At 41.6% G+C, this 19,929-nt stretch overlaps 1 protein-coding gene across 1 annotated transcript in view; it reads right to left on the bottom strand.

The window, feature by feature from the left end:
- Nucleotides 1-19,929, bottom strand: part of GLT8D2 (glycosyltransferase 8 domain containing 2) — a 42,655-nt gene that overhangs the window by 4,550 nt on the left and 18,176 nt on the right. The window contains exons 2-8 of the mRNA XM_027541938.1: nucleotides 18,980-19,026; nucleotides 17,555-17,647; nucleotides 11,124-11,295; nucleotides 5,779-5,896; nucleotides 4,258-4,342; nucleotides 3,558-3,670; nucleotides 824-990 (exon numbers count right to left, since the gene is read on the bottom strand). Coding sequence (XP_027397739.1) covers nucleotides 824-990; nucleotides 3,558-3,670; nucleotides 4,258-4,342; nucleotides 5,779-5,896; nucleotides 11,124-11,295; nucleotides 17,555-17,647; nucleotides 18,980-18,998 — 767 coding nt within the window. The 5' untranslated portion in view covers nucleotides 18,999-19,026. The remainder of the gene's footprint in view (nucleotides 1-823; nucleotides 991-3,557; nucleotides 3,671-4,257; nucleotides 4,343-5,778; nucleotides 5,897-11,123; nucleotides 11,296-17,554; nucleotides 17,648-18,979; nucleotides 19,027-19,929) is intronic.

The raw sequence follows: 19,929 nt of genomic DNA, 5'->3' as shown, positions 1-19,929 counted from the left end.
CAGTATTCTTCCCTGGGAAATCTCATGGACAGAGCAACCTGGTGGGCTACAGATCACTGGGGTTGCAAAGAGTCAGACATGACTTAACAACTCAGCATGCACAAGACAATCCCTCACTGTATAATAAGCCTATGGGCTTTGATTTTTCTCCAACTTTTTATTTTGAAAGTTGTTAAACCTACCCAAAATTGTAAGAATACCATGAACTCCTATATGCTTTACCTTGATTCACAGAATGTCAGTATTTTGCCATTTTACTTCTCAGGCTTTTTTATAGCAAACATTGAAGATCCCAACTTCTGATCCTACATTATTTAGAATGACTTTACTCACAAATTCAAGGTTATGATAATATTAAAAGTATCCAGATTTAAAAGATGGACAGGATATACACTGCCATGATAACAGTGGTTGTGTTATTTTTATTATCTCTTAAAATTTCGATAATGAAAAATGATTTAATAAATTCAACCTTTAAAAAGTCGACTTTATAAAATAATTCTTAAATCTGTGTAAGGAGAAGCTCTACTAAGATAAATGATTTGTGGTTGAAAAGGTTCACTGGCATTCTGGGAGAAGATTTAAAATCACATTATTTAACAACATTAGAAAATGTTTATATTAATAAGGGATTGCACAGGATCTCACTGCCTCTGACATATCACTTGAGAATAGCTTTTTCATCCACTGATCCCTTTTTTTCTCAACAGTGCCTCTGTAAGAGAACCTAACCTCAGATTTCTAACCCCTGAGCTATGCATAGAAAATTAATGGAATAATGTTGTTCCTAAGCATGGAAAAAATAATAGAGGCCCACACATACTCCACATTTTTTTGCATCCATTTCTCCAACTGTTTGGTGATCCGCTGGTGCTTCCATTCTGTCATGTTGGCAACAATCACACCAGGATTGAAAGAGCAAGTGCTGGGGCTGATGCCAAGGTCTTTTATCGTCTTCTTCCGGTAGTCCAGATAGCCCATATATGTGTTCTATAAAGGAAAAGGATACACATGCTTTTGACCAAGGAATCTTTTGTTTCTGGAAAATAACCACTTTCTTGAAACCATTAGGCAGTACCTGGGCTTCCTCCTGGGCACTGGCCACTTCCTCCAGTGCTTTCCCAGTTTTCTCTTGTTTCCCCAACCTCTAAAAGCTGGGTGCCCCTACTGGCATCTGCTCATCTCTCCAGCACAAACTCCCTCAACAGCGTCATCTGGCTCTAAATCTCTCCAGGCAGACATCCGGGACCTCTCTGGGTTTCCAGCTCCACTATATCTGCCAATTCAATTCGTCTGTCTGGTTGCTTAGTAAGGCAGGTCTCCTTAGAGCCCCAAACTGATCCCAGTCCTATCCCAAACCTGCTCTGCTACAACCTGCCCTACCTTGGTGGCCGCTCCATCCTTCCAGTTAGAAAACTTAGGGTCACAAGGTCATCCTAGACTCCTCCTCCTCACTCACTTTCCATATAGATCTCAGCAACCCTGTGGTCCCATCTTCCAAAATATATTCAGAAGCCAACAACTTTTTTCTTTTTTTTGGCCGCACCATATGGCTTGTGGGATATTGCCATGTGGCTTGTGGGATCTTAGTTCCCTCACCAGGGATCAAAGCCGGGCCCTTAGCAGTGAGAGCAAGGAGTCCTAACCACTGCACTGCCAGGGGATTCCCCAGAAGCCAACCACTTCTTACCGTCTCTACTACCTTCCTGGTCCAGACCATCATTACCACTCACTGGATTTCTGCCAGATCCTCCCAACCTGTGTCCTGCTTCCACCTTTCTCAACCTGCTCTGTCTCAGTGTTACTCCTCTGCTCAAAGCCCATCCAGTGGCTTCCCCTCTCATTCAGAGTAGATCCCAAACTCCCTAAAATGCCTGCCATGCCTTCCACCATCTGCCCTTGTCCCCATTACCTCTCCATCTTCTATTACCCTCCCATGTGACCCCTCTGCCACCCTGACCTCCTTGTTCCTTTAATATACCAAATACTCCCCTGCTTGCACATTTGCTGTTACCTCTCCTGGAATGGCTTCCCCTAAATATCTGTGAAGATAGTTGCCTCAAGTCTTTCAGGTGTAGGCTCAGAAACACCGTCTCCACAAAGACTTCCCTGATCACCCAGCTTAAATTTCAACCCCACCTCCTCTTACTTATTCTCTGTTCAATATTTTACTTGTTTGCTGACCATCTCTTCCCACTAGAATGGAAGCTACACAAAGGCACAAATTTTAGTTTTGTTAATGTGTTGCTGCTAAGTCACTTCAGTCGTGTCCGACTCTGTGCGACCCCATAGACGGCAGCCCACCAGGCTCCCCCGTCCCTGGGATTCTCCAGGCAAGAACACTGGAGTGGGTTGCCATTTCCTTCTCCAATGCATGAAAATGAAAAGTGAAAGTGAAGTCTCTCAGTCGTGTCTGACTCTTCGCGACCCCATGGACTGCAGCCTACCAGGCTCCTCCGTCCATGGGATTTTCCAGGCAAGAGTACTGGAGTGGGGTGCCATTGCCTTCTCCGTGTTACTAGCACCTAAATCAGTGTCAGGCACATAGCAAGCACTCCATAACTGGTTGTTGAGTGAAAGTAACATGAGGCAAAACACACTATTTCACCCACAGAGGCTGCCATAATCTGCCTCACAGGATGCTCAAAAGACCTGGACATAATGGAACTATCTGAGCACTTTCCTACGTGCAGACACCGTTCTAAGAACTTCACACACTAGCTCATTAGGTGCATGCAATAACTTACATGTATTAACTAAGTTAACTCTCCCAATAACCCTACCAGCAAGTTCTATTATTACCACTTTTGACAAATGAGGGAGAAAACGACTGGTTAAGTAACTTGCCCAAGGTCACAAAACTACTGAGTGATGGAGCCAAGATTTTGACAGGCAGGTCTGGGCCCAGGGTCTAGCCCTTAAAATGTGTCACACTTTAATGTCACACATATGTCATTATTTCCTGGATTTTTTTTTTTTTTGAAGAACAGCATTCAATTTGTAATAGCATCTTGTATTTTAAAGCCATTCTTTTGATTTCAGTGTTACGTCTTGGTTTGACTTCCTTCATTTCTACAAGGGTAAGGAACTCTTTACCTTGGAACAAAGTCAATATTTTTCCTCTACTGAAAGGGGATGGGGGGAGAGACAGTCAAAACTCTGAAAACAGAACCAAAGTTCCAGTGAGTATCTTTTAGAGAAAACACCAGTCTCTGCCACAGAGTGTGGTTACAAGTGACTTAAGTAACAACCATCATTTCTGGAGCATTTAGTGGACACTTTGACATCATGTTATTTCATCACAACCCACAAACACGACCAAGTAGGTGCTATGGTTGCCATGTTCCAGATAAGGAAAAGACTTGCAGAAGTTAAGTAACTTGACCCAGAGTCACTGGGAGCAGAACTGGGATGTGAATGGGCAACCCAGACCCCTGGCTGTGTGCTGCCCATCAGTCCTGCCCGACTGGCCGGCTTCTCGAAGGTAACAATGACACTTGCTCTGAGATGCTAGGAGGAGAAGGAGTGAAAGTAGGATTCCCAAGACGGGTGCCCACCTGTAGCCCCACGAGTCTGTGTATGTCCTGGGAGGAGGGCAGATCGCAGTCGTCGGAGAAAGCCGCTGCGTGGCCCAGGGCCAAGGTGGTATCATACAGCTCTTGTATGTCCCCTGAATTAACAAACACCAGGAGTTACAATAGTATAGCACTCATTCCAGGACTAGATAGAGCTTAGAGCATAAACAATCCCCGATTTTACTGTGGAGGAAAAGTATGTAATCTGTGGTTTCAAGTGGTTTGGCATTTTGCTTGAAAAGAATAGCTCATATCATATGAAAAGCCACTTGATAATGAGCTCCGATCTGCATTGGTCAGATTTCTTTATTTCTGTGGCTTTGTAGGCACTTGACCGATGCTCATCTTATTTCGCATGTGGGAAAGAGAGAAGACAGCATTTAACACTACAGTTTAGCTTGTTTCTAATAACATCATCAGTGAGGCTTTATCCCTCTGTGTTTCAGGGTTGCAGGGTACCTATTACAGACTTTGACAGGGAGTGGCTCTCAGAAAGTCGATTGTCCCAGAAAGTGAATATCAACCTTTGTTTTCAAAATATTCTCTGATTTTTTATAATACCACCAAATTTAATGAGCCATGAAAATCACTGAGCCACTAGATATTTCAAAATTGAACAGAGATGGGCATTCTACTTATCAGCTGCTCCTTTTCTGAGTATTCTTGGCATCGGTGAGTATACCTTGGACGATTACATCATCATCCAAATAGATGACTTTCTCGTGTTGGTGGATAAGCAGAGGGAGATAAAATCGAACAAAGTTCAGCTGTTAAAACAAGAAAAGAAGTAATGGTGAGGAAGAGACAGAAGTTCCAGTGTATAATAGGGGTGCTCATGGGTCAGCTTTGACCGTGACCATGGCTCAGCTCTAGGTTTGGAGCAGAATAAAACAGAGACTGCAGAGAGGCCTGCCTGAGCTTCCTAGTGCCCAGTTTACTTGGGGCCCTGGGACTGAAATCAGCACCCATCAGAGGTTCTTCTAGATCCAACCTCCGCCCCCACTGCTGAGACTGTCACTATCTTCATCACTGTGAACTGCTACAGTGGAAGTCACAGAGTATATTAATCTTTCTGGCCACAAATTGCCGGCCTTTCTCTATACTCAGTAATTTGACACTGGTCAACTGAAACAGCCTTAAACACACACACACACACATGCATCATCCCTCACATCATCACATCACACACACAGGCTCAATGTCTTAGCTCCTTGAACCAGAGAAAAGCCAGAGATGCATGGGCTGAGGACGGGTGTCTTAATATTTTAATGTACTGTGCTCAGTTGCTTAGTTGTGTCCAACTCTTTGTAACTCTGTGGACCATAGCCTGCCAGGCTCCTCTGTCCATAGGATTCTCCAGTCAAGAATACTGGAGTGGGTTGCCATTTCTTCCTCCAGGGGATCTTCCTGACCCAGGGATCGAACTCAGGACTCTTGCATCTCCTGCACTGGCAAGCAGATTCTTTACCACTAGCATCATGTGGGAAGCTATAATAATGTATAATGCAAAATGCGAACTCAGTGAGCACTCTTGATAATAAATATCTGGAATTTGGAAAAGATCGTATCATTAGAAGGCTTAGAATTTAGTAAATTTTCAAGTATGTATTTAAATAATAATCATACATAGAAGGAAGCTGAATTTTCTGTAAACCTGCCATCAAAACACCACTTTTTATTCAGGAAAGTGTCCTTCTTGTAAGAACTCTTGCAGTGAAACACTTTAAGATTGCTAGTGCCAGGGGAAAAGTTGGTGTTGCCTGAAAATATTAGTCAATACTGTGAAGTAAATACCCAATCTTGTTACAGTTTTCCCTTAGTTGCTAGGATACTCTGAGCTAAATGTAATGTCCAGTCACAGTACACACCACTGCCAATGGGTGGGGAATATATTTTTCTCACTACTTGGCACCCCAACCACCCCTTAGGTATATTTACACATATAAAAGGATGCTACATTTTCTTATGCTTCATTTCTTGTTTCATAGCTTCATTATGTAAACTTCATAATGTAGCTTCATTATGTAAACCATCTTACATCCTTTCTGCAACAGATGCTTTATAAATGGTCAAAGCAGAGTTTGGTGGAGATCTAACACTGCGAGGCTTCAGAAACATTTCATGTGCACCCCAGTGGCTGGCCCTCTACCCTGAATAAGCATCTCACCAAGAACCATCCCCTACGTGTGTAATCCCTACTCACAGGCTGGAGCAGCTCAGGCCTTGAGGAGTCCGGTCTGATCTTTCCTTTAAGGACCACAGGGTTGAATTCCACAATTTTAAAGTTTATTTCTCTCAGTTTAGAATGTTCGATCCATTTCCTAAAGAGATAACAAAAACAAAGAACAACATCTAGTGCACACCTCCGACCTTGCCTCAACACACCTATTGCCTTGGAGTCAATGTCTTGCCTCCTTAGAAAATTAAAAATGCAGCGTGTGTAGCCTTAGCCAATTCTAGTCTATAAATCCTTCTGATTTTTTCCCCCATCTGGTTCAGTTTTGAATCTTTTTTTTTTTTCATTCACATAACTCCTTTTGCAAAGGAAATGAAGCAAAATAGTAATAACCAAATATCTCCCCAGAGCCTTATAATATCTCCGCAGGAAACTGGAAGAACAATAAGCGTTCCTTCTTTTAAAAAACAAAACAAAAAACTATTTATTTATTTAGACTGCCTTGGGTCTTGGTTGCAGCACACAGGTTTGGTTGCTCAACAGCATGTGGGATTTTAGTTCCCCAGCCAGGGATCAAACCCACGTCCTCTGCATTGGAAGGCCAATTCTTAGCCACTGGACCACCAGGGAAGTCCCAGTGTTCCTCCTTTCTTATAAAGCAGCATCTGTAGTTGTTGGTGTTCTCTTTGCCATGGGGTAAGAGCCCTGTAAGGAGGCAGGGCGTCCTTTGACTGGATCGTGTTTACTCTGCTGTTTGGACTCCAAGGATGACCTAAATTTACCTTTATCTTTCACTCATCTGTCTTTCCTCTCCACCTTCATCTCCTCTTCTCCACCCTCTCCGCTTATGTGTGCTCCGTCTTACAGAAATTCTGCCTAGCGTTTATCCAATTTGTAACACGATTCTTCATAGAAATGATTTCAAAATTAAATTTCCAATTTTATTTTTCATGTGGGCCACACATTTTAAAACCACACATGGTAACATTTTTGCTGATTAAAAATCAACAAGAGGGGTTTCCCTAGTGGCTCGGTGGTAAAAGAATCCACCTGCCAAGGCAGGAGACACAGGTTCGATCCCTGGTCCAGGAAGATCCCACATGCCGAAGAGCATCTAAGCCCGTGTGCCACAACTACAGAGCCAGTGCTCTAGAGCCAGGGAACTGCAACTACTGAGCCCATGTGCCGCAGCTACTGAAGCCTGTGCGAGCCGAGCCCATGTTCCACAATAAGAGAAGACACTGCAATGAGAAGCCCATGCACCGCAACAAAGAGTCGTTTCCACTCCCTGCAACTAGAGAAAAGTCCACACAAAGCAATGAAGGCCACAACTAAATAAATAAATAAAATTCTTTTTAAAAATCGACAGAAGGATTCACTCTTCCAAACAAAATTTAGACCTGAAAATTTTGAAACATAAAAAGCAGTCATTTATACAATGTTAAATATCAAATATATCTCAATAAAGCTAGGGAGGAAAAAATCATATAAACAAGAAAAAAAGAGACAACCAACAGAAAAATAGGCCAGACACTTGAACATGTACATCGAAATGGTAAGGAAACATGTGGGAAAAAAGGGCTCAACCTTATTAGAAATCAAGGAACCTCAAATTAAAACCACAATTCAATATCCCTGAACACCATCAGAATGGCCATGCCAAGCATTGGTGTTATAGGGGCGTGTTTACCAAAGGATCCCACAAAGATGATCATTAAGCTGTACGTGGGGTTTATACAATTCTATGTTTGTGTGTTATATGGCAAAAAAAAGAATTTTCCAAACATTTTAAAATGGGGTGGTGGAGATGACAACCAAGAGCTGAGAAAAAGCCCCTGCTTAAACGTCATGAAGCCCTGCAGTTCGCGCCTCCCTCTGGTTCAAATACAAACCCTCACTCCTATTACACATGCCATCCTTCTGGTTTGGTTATCTGGTATTCATACCCACAGATAATTAAAGAGCTGTTAACCACAGGCTAAGTGAACAATCTGCAATACTAAGTGATAAGAAGAATTTGGTGATCTGGTTTGGGGTTTGGTTATCTGGTTTTCACGTGTGCATGCTTGTGCTCAGTCACTTCAGTTGTGTCCAACTCTTAATGACCCCATGGATTGTAGCCTGCCAGGCTCCTCCATCCATGGGATTCTCCAAGCAAGAATACTGGAATGGGTTGCCATGTCCTCCTCCAGGGGATCTTCCTGACTCAGGGATCAAACCTACTGCATTGCAGCATTTCAGTCGAATCTCTCCTGCATTGCAAGTGATTCTATACCCCCTGAGCCACCTGGGAAGCCTGGTTTTCATACCCACAGATAATTAAAGAGCTGTTAACAATGTGCCATCACTTCATGGGAAATAGATGGGGAAACAGTGGAAACAGTGGCTGACTTTATTTTTTGGGGGGGCTCCAAAATCACTGCAGATGGTGACTGCAGCCATGAAATTAAAAGACTCTTACTCCTTGGAGGAAAAGTTATGACCAACCTAGATAGCATATTGAAAAGCAGAGACATTACTTTGCCAACAAAGGTCCATCTAGTCAAGGCTATGGTTTTTCCAGTGGTCATGTAGGGATGTGAGAGTTGGACTGTGAAGAAAGCTGAGTGCCGAAGAATTGACGCTTTTGAACTGTGGTGTTGGAGAAGACTCTTGAGAGTCCCTTGGACTGCAAGGAGATCCAACCAGCCCATTCTGAAGGAGATCAGCCCTGGGATTTCTTTGGAAGGAAGGATGCTAAAGCTGAAACTCCAGTACTTTGGCCACCTCATGTGAAGAGTTGACTCATTGGAAAAGACTCTGATGCTGGGAGGGATTGGGGGCAGGAGGAGAAGGGGACAACAGAGAATGAGATGGCTGGATGGCTTCACCGACTTGATGGACATGAGTCTGAGTGAACTCTGGGAGTTGGTGATGGACAGGGAGGCCTGGTGTGCTGCAATTCATGGGGTCGCAAAGAGTTGGACATGACTGAGCGATTGAACTGAACTGAACTGAAGTGAACAATCTAAAATAATAAATGATAAGAAGAATCAGAAATGAGACAGAAAAACCCACAGCAACCAAGGACCGTTTAGATAAAGAGCAATTGTGTTTTATATCTTAGTACCTCCTGTGGTGCTGTTAAAAAAAAATCTGATCATAAAAATCAAACATGAATACATTCTCCTTATAAATGATGGAAACAACACTTAAAATACCTTGAACTTCTCTTCATCACTGTTCTCTCTATTTCTTTCATCCTCCTTAAAAATAATTACTTTTTACAGCTGGGGGGGTATTTCTGGGTCTTTTTTTTTTTCTTACAGAAATACATACATGTACATGTACACATTTATAGTTTGGGGCTTTTCATTTCATTGCTTCAGATTGAATGCTGTGTCCTCCACATATTTGTATGCTGAAACCTAATCCCAAGTGTGGTGGTATTTGGAGGTGTGGCTTTAGGAGGTGATTAGGTCTTGAGGGTGGAGCCCCCATGAATGGGGTTAGTACTCCTATAAAAGACCCTGGTGAACCTCTCTTATCCCTTCTCCATGTGAGAACACAGCAAGAAGGCAGCCTGCTATGAGCCAGGAGGTGAGCCCTAACCAGACATGAATCGGCTGGCCCCTAGATCTTGGGCTTCTCGGTCTCCAGAACTTGAGAAGTAAAGTTCTCCTGTTTTTAAGCCAAACCATCCAGACTGTGGCATTTGGTTACAGCAATTCAAATGAATTAAGACATTCATAAAGTAGGTCAGTATATGAGGAGTACTGCAACTTGTATTTTCCACTTAATAATATGCCTTGGGGATCTTCTATGCCTTCTTTCTTTGTTAATAGCTGGATCACATTCCATAGTTCATTTAAATATTCCATTGATGGACATTTAAGCACTTAGCAATTTTTTTTATTATTTCATGTAATGCTGAAATTAACATTGTTGTATGTATATTTTGGTAGTATGTACTAGAATTTCTGTAGTACATATTCCCAGCTGTTGAAATGGAATGGTGAATCAAAATACATATACAATGCCATTCTATTAGATATTTCCATACTGTCCTCTCAAAATGCTTTAGTAATTAATGAAATGTGCATTGTGCAAACAAGGAATAAGCATGTCTATTTTCCTGCACAGGATGGTGCTGTCCTATTTAGATTTACCATCCTGATGAGTGGACAACTATATGTCATCGTTTTAATTTGTTTTTCCCTACTAGTAACATGGAACATCTTTTCGTGTTTGCTGGCCATTTATAGCTTTTTGTTCTGTGAATTGTCTGCATTCTGCGCTCATTTTTCTAGTATATGCTTGTCTTTTAAAGTTTTTTTGGTAAGAATTCTTTATACATTTTGGATAGTAATCCTTTTTCTACAATACATGTTGAAGACAGTTTTCCTAATAAGTTGTGTGATCAGTTTCACTCAGTGTTTTTCACCAGTTAACATTTTTTTAATATTAGCAGTCAAATCTGTCCATTTTTCCCCCTGAGGTCTGGGAGTCACTCTCCATACCAAAATTATACAACTATCCTGCAATTTAGTAATACATTTAGAATTTTATCTCCTGTTTATTTCTTATAAATCCAACTCCAATTTATGGTTTAGTATGGTGTGTGATAGGAAAGAAGTCACTTTGCAGTTTATGAATTATAATTAATGATGGTTCTGAGCCATATTAGATGATTACATTAATAGCCTCTCAGGTTAAGAAAAGCAGAGAAAAGAGAAACTTTGAGAAAAAAGACTCTTGTAAATGGCTTAAGGATTGGGTTTCCTTCGTGCATTAAATAATTCGCTTCTGTAGAACAGTGCACTGCCCTACCAGATTAATGAGGCTTTGCTGAAATTTCCTTAGCCAGGCAACACATTTGTCAGGCCATCAGGTAAACCTCAGGTTATCCTCTCATTAATTTGAAGGACATTTATCAAACCCAAGAAAGAAGAGAATCCATATAAGGAAAGATAAGAACAATTAAAAGGAAGTAGAGGGACTTCCCTGGTGGTGCAGTGGATAAGAATCCAGCTGCCAATGCAGGGGACACAGTTTTGATCTCTGATCTGGGAAGATTCCACATGTCTCAGAGCAACTAACTCTGTGTGCCACAACCACTGAGCCTACGTGCTGTGACTACTGAGCCTGCACAGCTGGAGCCCGTGCTCAGCCACAAGAGAAGCCACCACAACAAAAAGTAGCCTCTGCTCGCAGCAACTACAGAAAGCCCATGAGCAACCTGGGCTCAAAATAACTACAAAAATAGTTATTATATTATTGCTACAAAAATAGCAACAAAAATAACTACATTAAAAAAAAAAAAACAAAACCAAGTTGATTTAAAAAAAAAAAAAGGAAGTAGAAAACTCCAGAGTCTACAGTACACATATTACCGTATTCGGGACAGAGTGTTCCGGAGCCCAACTACATAAAACAAGATGTTGGCATCAGTGTTGCTGTAGATGCTGTTGATGGCAGCCATGGCAGCGCCCATCCTGCCTGCTGCTGCACAGATCACCACCGGAATTTCATCCTCCATCTCCTCCGGGGTCTCAGAGTCATCATCTGGAAACATCAGAAGCAGAGTCTTGGAACATGAAGGAATTTCACAGTCCGGCTTGTCTTTCCCACTCCAGGGGGAAGACACACAGTGGGGAAGGGACTGTCCATCATTCTCCAATATCCAACTTTCCTTCTCTCAGAACATTGGAAATTTAGCTGGCACATAGCCAACCACTATTTTTCTAGACTCCCTTGCAGCTTTAAGTGACTAAGTGTTGACCAGTGAGATGTTGGTGTCAGTATATGTGCAACGATTGTGTTTGCCTTTAAAAAGAATGTGGGGATTTCCCTGGTGGTCCACTGGTTAAGTGGTTGAGCGAAACTATTCTATATTCTATGATAGTAGATAAATGTCATTATCAATTTCTCAAAACCTGTAGAATGAATAACACCAGGGGTAAACCCTAATGTGAACACTGGTGGGGATTCCCCAAAAGTTCAGTGCTTAGGACTCAGAGCTTCCACTGCAAGGGGTTTGATGCCTGGTCAGGGAACAAAGATCTTGCATGCCTCGTAGTATGACCAAAAAAAAGAAGAAGAAAGAAAGAAATTAACTATGGACACTGGTGATAATGATGTGTTAATGTAAGTCCATGGAATGTAATACATGTGCCACTCTGGTGCAAGATGTTAATAGTGGGGGAGGCAGTGCGTATGTGTGTGTGTGTGTATGTGTTTGTCTGTGTGTGTATGTGTGGTGGAAGGAGGAATGGGAGAAGTCTCTGTACCTTCTGCTCAGTTTTGCTGTGAACCTAAAACTGCCCTAAAAAGTAAAGTCTATTAAAAAATCAACACGCACTTCTCGAAAAACTCCAGCCCAAACAGAAGAGAATCCAGTAAATGGTGATCGTTTTCTGCAGCCCTCTCAGCCTCCATTTCAAAGGCAGACCTTCTGCCAGGTGGGTGTGTCTCTCTCAAACCATTCTTAATGTACACCCAAAGCATGTAAACTACACACTGTATAAATATTACATGAAATTTGATGAATTATTTTAAAACCAAAATGAAGTCATACTTTCATAGTCTCTGTAACTTGCTTTTTTCATATAACATACAACAGATATCCATCTTTCAATGCCAACATTGTGTTCTTTTGGGCAGTATTTCATAGCACCGATTGCTTTTTAAAATTTTAACACTGAATGGGATAAAAATGTGCTACTGGATAAATTTATGTGGTCCAAACACTTTATCACATATAAATGTATGGCCAATTAAATAGTCAGGATATGTGCTTTCTAACAGTTCTTTTCAGTTCAGTTCAGTCGCTCAGTCGTGTCCGACTCTTTGCGACCCCATGAATCGCAGCATGCCAGGCCTCCCTGTCCATCACCAACTCCTGAAGTTCACTCAGGCTCACGTCCATCGAGTCAGTGATGCCATCCAGCCATCTCATCCTCTGTCGTCTCCTTCTCCTCCTGCCCCCAATCCCTCCCAGCATCAGAGTCTTTTCCAATGAGTCAACTCTTCACGTGAGGTGGCCAAAGTACTGGAGTTTCAGCTTTAGCATCCTTCCTTCCAAAGAAATCCCAGGGCTGATCTCCTTCAGAATGGACTGGTTGGACCTCCTTGCAGTCCAAGGGACTCTCAAGAGTCTTCTCCAACACCACAGTTCAGAAGCATCAATTCTTCGGCGCTCAGCCTTCTTCACAGTCCAACTCTCACATCCATACATGACCACAGGAAAAACCATAGCCTTGACTAGATGGACCTTTGTTGGCAAAGTAATGTCTCTGCTTTTCAATATGCTATCTAGGTTGGTCATAACTTTCCTTCCAAGGAGTAAGCGTCTTTTAATTTCATGGCTGCAGTCATCATCTGCAGTGATTTTGGAGCCCAAAAAAATAAAATCAGCCACTGTTTCCACTGTTTCCCCATCTATTTCCCATGAAGTGATGGGACCAGATGACATGATCTTCGTTTTCTGAATGTTGAGCTTTAAGCCAACTTTTTCACTCTCCACCTTCACCTTCATCAAGAGGCTTTTTAGTTCCTCTTCACTTTCTGCCATAAGGGTGGTGTCATCTGCATATCTGAGGTGATTGATATTTCTCCCGGCAATCTTGATTCCAGCTTGTGTTTCTTCCAGTCCAGCGTTTCTCGTGATGTACTCTGCATATAAGTTAAGCAGGGTGACAATATACAGCCTTGACGTACTCCTTTTCCTATTTGGAACCAGTCTGTTGTTCCATGTCCAGTTCTAACTGTTGCTTCCTGACCTACATACAGGTTTCTCAAGAGGCAGGTCAGGTGGTCTGGTATTCCCATCTCTTTCAGAATTTTCCACTGTTCATTGTGATCCACACAGTCAAAGGCTTTGGCATAGTTAATAAAGCAGAAATAGATGCTTTTCTGGAACTCTCTTGCTTTTTCCATGATCCAGTGGATGTTGGCAATTTGATCTCTGGTTCCTCTGCCTTTTCTAAAACCAGCTTGAACATCAGGAAATTCACGGTTCACATATTGCTGAAACCTGGCTTGGAGAATTTTAAGCACTACTTTACTAGCGTGTGAGATGAGTGCAATTGTGTGGTAATTTGAGCATTCTTTGGCATTGCCTTTCTTTGGGATTGGAATGAAAACTGACCTTTTCCAGTCCTGTGGCCACTGCTGAGTTTTCCAAATTTGCTGGCATATTGAGTGAAGCACTTTCACAGCATCATCTTTCAGGATTTGAAATAGCTCCACTGGAATTCCATCACCTCCCCTAACTTTGTTCGTAGTGATGCTTTCTAAGGCCCACTTGACTTCACATTCCAGGATGTCTGGCTCTAGGTGAGTGATCACACCATCGTGATTATCTTGGTCATGAAGATCTTTTTTGTACAGTTCTTCTGTGTATTCTTGCCACCCCTTCTTAATATCTTCTGCTTCTGTTAGGTCCATACCATTTCTGTCCTTTATCAAGCTCATCTTTGCACGAAATATTCCTTTGGTATCTCTGATTTTCTTGAAGAGATCCCTAGCTTTCCCATTCTGTTGTTTTCCTCTATTTCTTTGCATTGATCGCTGAAGAAGGCTTTCTTATCTCTTCTTGCTATTCTTTGGAACTCTGCATTCAGATGCTTATATCTTTCCTTTTCTCCTTTGCTTTTCGCTTCTCTTCTTTTCACAGCTATTTGTAAGGCCTCCCCAGACAGCCATTTTGCTTTTTTGCATTTCTTTTCCATGGGTATGGTCTTGATCCCTGTCTCCTGTACAATGTCATGAACTTCATTCCATAGTTCATCAGGTACTCTATCTAGGCCCTTAAATCTATTTCTCACTTCCACTGTATAATCATAAGGGATTTGATTTACATCATACCTGAATGGTCTAGTGGTTTTCCCTACTTTCTTCAATTTCAGTCTGAATTTGGTAATAAGGAGTTCATGATCTGAGCCACAGTCAGCTCCCGGTCTTGTTTTTGCTGACTGTATAGAGCTTCTCTATCTTTGGCCGCAAAGAATATAATCAATCTGATTTCAGTGTTGACCATCTGGTGATGTCCATGTGTAGAGTCTTCTCTTGTGTTGTTGGAAGAGGGTGTTTGTTATGACCAATGCATTTTCTTGGCAAAACTCTATTAGTCTTTGCCCTGCTTCATTCCGTATTCCAAGGCCAAATTTGCCTGTTACTCCAGGTATTTCTTGACTTCCTACTTTTGCATTCCAGTCCCCTATAATGAAAAGGACATCTTTTTTGGGTGTTAGTTCTAAAAGGTCTTGTAGGTCCTCATAGAACTGTTCAACTTCAGCTTCTTCAGCGTTACTGGTTGGGGCATAGACTTGGATTACTGTGATATTGAATGGTTTGCCTTGAAAACGAACACAGATCATTCTGTCGTTTTTGAGATTGCATCCAAGTACTGCATTTTGGACTCTTTTGTTGACCATGATGGCTACTCCATTTCTTCTGAGGGATTCCTGCCCGCAGTAGTAGATATAATGGTCATCTGAGTTAAATTCACCCATTCCAGTCTATTTTAGTTCGCTGATTCCTAGAATGTCGACATTCACTCTTGCCATCTCTTATTTGACCACTTCCAATTTGCCTTGATTCATGGACCTGACATTCCAGGTTCCTATGCAATACTGCTCTTTACAGCATCGGACCTTGCTTCTATCACCAGTCACATCCACAGCTGGGTATTATTTTTGCTTTGGCTCCATCCCTTCATTCTTTCTGGAGTTATTTCTCCACTGATCTCCAGTAGCATATTGGGCACCTACTGACCTGGGGAGTTCCTCTTTCAGTATCCTATCATTTTGCCTTTTCATACTGTTCATGGGGTTCTCAAGGCAAGAATACTGAAGTGGTTTGCCATTCCCTTCTCCAGTGGACCACAATTCTTTTAACAGCTATTATAAAAGCAACTCATTTCTTTCCATGGAGAAAGGAGTTTGCAGTGGGATCAGCCAGCTGAATGTGTTGGCCTGTGGGCAGGAAATGAAATGTGAGGAGTAAAGAGCTTGAAGTTCGAAAAACATTTGGCCTTATATGACCTTCTCTCTTTCTCAAAGCAATTTACTGAGTCATTCTTTCCATACTATTGTGGACTGAATTGTATATCCCTAAAATGCATGATGCTGAAGCCCTAACCCCCTAGTATTAAGTTAAATGAGGCCATTTGCGTGTTCAGTCACTCATGTCCAACTTTTTGCAACCCCAAGGACTGTAGTCTGCCAGGCTCCTCTGCCCACGGAATTTTCCAGGCAAGAATACAGGAGTAGGGTGCCATTTCCTTCTGCAGGGGATCTTCCTGACCCAGCGATTTCTTGCATCTCCTGTATTGGCAGGCAGATTCTTTACCACTAGCATCACCTGGAAAGCCCTAAATGAGGCTATTTTTGCTGATTAAAAAGTGACAAATGGTGTTTCCCTGGTGGGTGGGTGATAAAGAACCCACCTGCCAATGCAGGAGACGTAGGTTTGGTCCCTGGTCCAGGAAGATCCCACAGGCCATGGTACAACTAAGCCTATGCGCCACAGCTATTGAGCCTGTGCTCTAGAGCCCTCAAACCACAACTACTGACGCCAGCACAGAGCCCTCACTCTGCAACAAGAGAAGCCACCGCACTTAACGAAAAGCAGCCCCTGCTCTCTGCAACTAGAGAAAAGCCTGCACAGCAGCGAAGACCCAGCACAGCCAAAAATAAATTAATTAATTTTAAAAAGATAGATTGGGAAAAAAAAAAACAAACAAACAAACTTGGGGCCAGGAGTGTGTTTTAACACACCCTCTGGTGGTTCTTATAAGTGTTAAAGTTTGAGTAGGAGTAATAACTCTAGAACACAACTAAAATGTTAGTCTTGGTGGGTTTTCTACAAACAAGTCCTGGGAAACTGACCAATCTCTGAACCCACCTATTGAAAAGACTAAAATTGTGTCCTTAAGTATTTCGTCTCATTCATTCCTTTATTTAGCTGTCCTGGGTCTTAGTTGTGGCATGCAGAGTCTAAATTTTATTATTATTATTTATTGGAGTATAACTGTTTTTCAGTGTTAGCTTCTGCTGTACCATAAAGCAAATCAGCTATATGTATACATGTATACATGTATCCCCTCTTGGACCTCCCTTCCACTGCCTCCCCCATCCCACTCATTTAGCTCATCATCAGTTATGGCATGCAAACTCTTAGTTGTGGCATGTGGGATCTAGTTCCCTGACCAGGGATTGAACCCAGGCCCCCTGCATTTGGAAGCTCAGAGTCTTGGCCACTGGGCCAGGGAAGTCCCAATTAGGTATGTCTTCTTGGTAGACTACGTGCCTGCTTACCTGCTTCATTCTTTTCTATATTCATTTTTACTGTGGTAAAATATGCAACATGAAATTTACCATCTTGGACTTCCCTGATGGTCCAGTGGCTAAGACTCTGTTCGCCCAATGCAGGGGGCTGGGGGTTTGATCCCTGGTCAGGGAACTTGATCCCACATTCCTCAACTAAAAATTCACATGTTGCAATTAAGATCTGGTGTAGCCAAATAAATATATTACAAAAAAATCTTACCATCTTAACCATTTTCAAGTGTACAGTTCAATGGTATTAAATACATTCACAACTGTTGTACAACCATCAGTATCATCCATCCCCATAACACTTTTCATCTTGTAAAACAGAAACTCTATACCCAGTAAACACTAATTCCCTCCCCCACCCACTCAGCTCCTGGCAGTCATCACTGTGTTTTCTGTCATCATGAATTTGACTATTCTGTCTCATATTAGTGGAATCACACAGTATTCATCTTTTTGTGATTGGCTTGCATCACTTATCATACCTGCTTCATTCCTGAGCATGGTCCCCTTATGAACTTTCTTATACAGAATCCCACAGAGGGTCACAATCAGAAGGAACAGCAACACCTGGTTAACTGAAATAAAGATAGAAACATGTTCAAGTCTAACCTGTCAAACTGAAATTGTGGATTAAGTTTAGAATAGCCAGTGTGAACACATGTGCTCCCTGACATTTCTGACATACACAGAAGTACAGATCTAGAACCTTTCTCTAAGCAGACAGCATTTGGAGTAAAGGGTTAATCTACGATACTGATGATACTCAAGGATGTCAGGTGTAGTTTAAGAAGAGACAGGGCTCTTCCCAGGCAGTCTGATGTACAGATTACTTAACCTCCCTGAGCCTCAGTTTGCTCATCTGCTAAATGGGGATTGTAATAATAATCATTACCTTTCAGAGGTGTTTTGAGAGTTAACAAAGCCCATGAAGGCCCAATAAAGACTTTGAAACTCTTATGTATTATCATTTACTATTTTTGTGCATCAAGATATTCATTTATTGGCTTCATACTGATCTATTTTCTGGCCTCTAGGCATTTGTCTTCACATTTGGAAAAGGAAGGAGTTGGACAGTCTTCATGGATGCCTTTCAGAGCTACATCCTAAAGCTCAGTTGTTCTGCCTTACTGACACCCACCATCTCCTCTCTGCCTTTCTGGGTTATCAGATTCAGACAGAGACAAGCAGGTACTATACTCAGTTTAAAACAGAAATACAGAGAAGCAGAAGACAAGAGACAAAATTTAGAGTTTGTCAATACAACTGATTAACATTCCCATCCCACAGCCAGTTTGGGGAAGCAGCCCAATGCCTCTACCATCTGACCCTTTTTTAGTATAAGTATATCCCATTCAGTATTGGGGATATACTTACACTAAAAAATTATTCATAGTTTATTAGAAATTCAAGTCTAACTGGATATTTCATCTTTTTATCTGCTACATTGGGCAGCTCTACTCTGAGGGTAACAGTAACACAATTAGGTTATTATTTTCCCACTAGATTCACAAACAAATGGATATAAAATCAGAGGCAAATCCAGGTTTTAATGGTGTCATAAGATTAAATAATTTGAGATGACTCTTTAAGAATAAGAAGACAAATTACAAATTAGACACAAACATGAATATTTATTTAAAATGAGAAAATAAACCATATTTGCAACTTTTATAGAACCATCAGACCACTCTCATGAAAAATCTACCCCTGAGCAAAACACTTAACTTTCTACAGAAATCATCCTCCTATGATAATGCTAAGAATTGCCTTTGGAAAACTATCCATGAAAATCAAAGAAAATTTCAAAAATAAATAAATAAAAGAAGACACAGAAGAAGACCCAGCATCAAAACAGTCCTCCAAAATATCTATTTTAAATCATAACTTTCCAAAGTTTGTAATCTTACTTTTTCGTAACAAAGCCATGTGGGTTCACGTGGATAAAAACTGTGACCTGTGGATTAAAGAATAAAATTTTGTTTAAGAGATAATCAACCCGAAAGTCATAATACAATTATTAAGGACTATGTCTTTGACTGTTTGATATATGGCAAATTTTATAATCATTCTTAACTGTTCTGAATTTAGAATTTTGGAAACTATTTCATGAATGTAGATCTCACCTCTTCAGATTGATTTCTCTGGTTGTACAAAATGTGCAAAAAGCCCCCAATGGGAATCTTTTACCTTCTTCAAGAAGCTGTGGTACATATACACAATGTATTACTCAGCTATTAAAAAGAATGCATTTGAACTAGTTCTAATGAGGTGGATCGGAGAAGGCAATGGCACCCCACTCCAGTACTCTTGCCTGGAAAATCCCATGGATGGAGGAGCCTGGTAGGCTGCAGTCCATGGGGTCGTGAAGAGTTGGACAAGACTGAGCGACTTCACTTTCACTGTTCACTTTCCTGCATTGGAGAAGGAAATGGCAACCCACTCCAGTGTTCTTGCCTGGAGAATCCCAGGGACGGGGGAGTCTGGTGGGCTGCTGTCTCTGGGGTCGCACAGAGTCGGACACGACTGAAGCGACTTAGCAGCAGCAGCAGCAGCAATGAGATGAGTGAAACTGGAGCCTATTATACAGAGTGAAATAAGTCAGAAAGAAAAACAGCAATAAGTATATTAATGCATATAGTGGAATTTAGAAAGATGGTAACAATAACCCTATATGTGAGACAGCAAAAGAGACACAGAGGTAAAGAACAGACTTTTGGGCTTTGTGGGAGAAGGCAAGGGTGGGATGATTTGAGAGAATAGCATTGAAACATGTATATTACCATATGTGAAATAGATTGCCAGTCCAGGTTCGATGCATGAGACAGGGCGCTCGGGCCAGTTTACTGGGATGACCCTG

The sequence above is a fragment of the Bos indicus x Bos taurus genome, chromosome 5 (assembly GCF_003369695.1).
Source record: "Bos indicus x Bos taurus breed Angus x Brahman F1 hybrid chromosome 5, Bos_hybrid_MaternalHap_v2.0, whole genome shotgun sequence".
NCBI classification, from domain to species: Eukaryota; Metazoa; Chordata; class Mammalia; order Artiodactyla; family Bovidae; genus Bos; species Bos indicus x Bos taurus.
The sequence above is the reverse complement of the archived record's forward strand: the minus strand, read 5'-3'. Positions and strand labels throughout refer to the sequence as shown.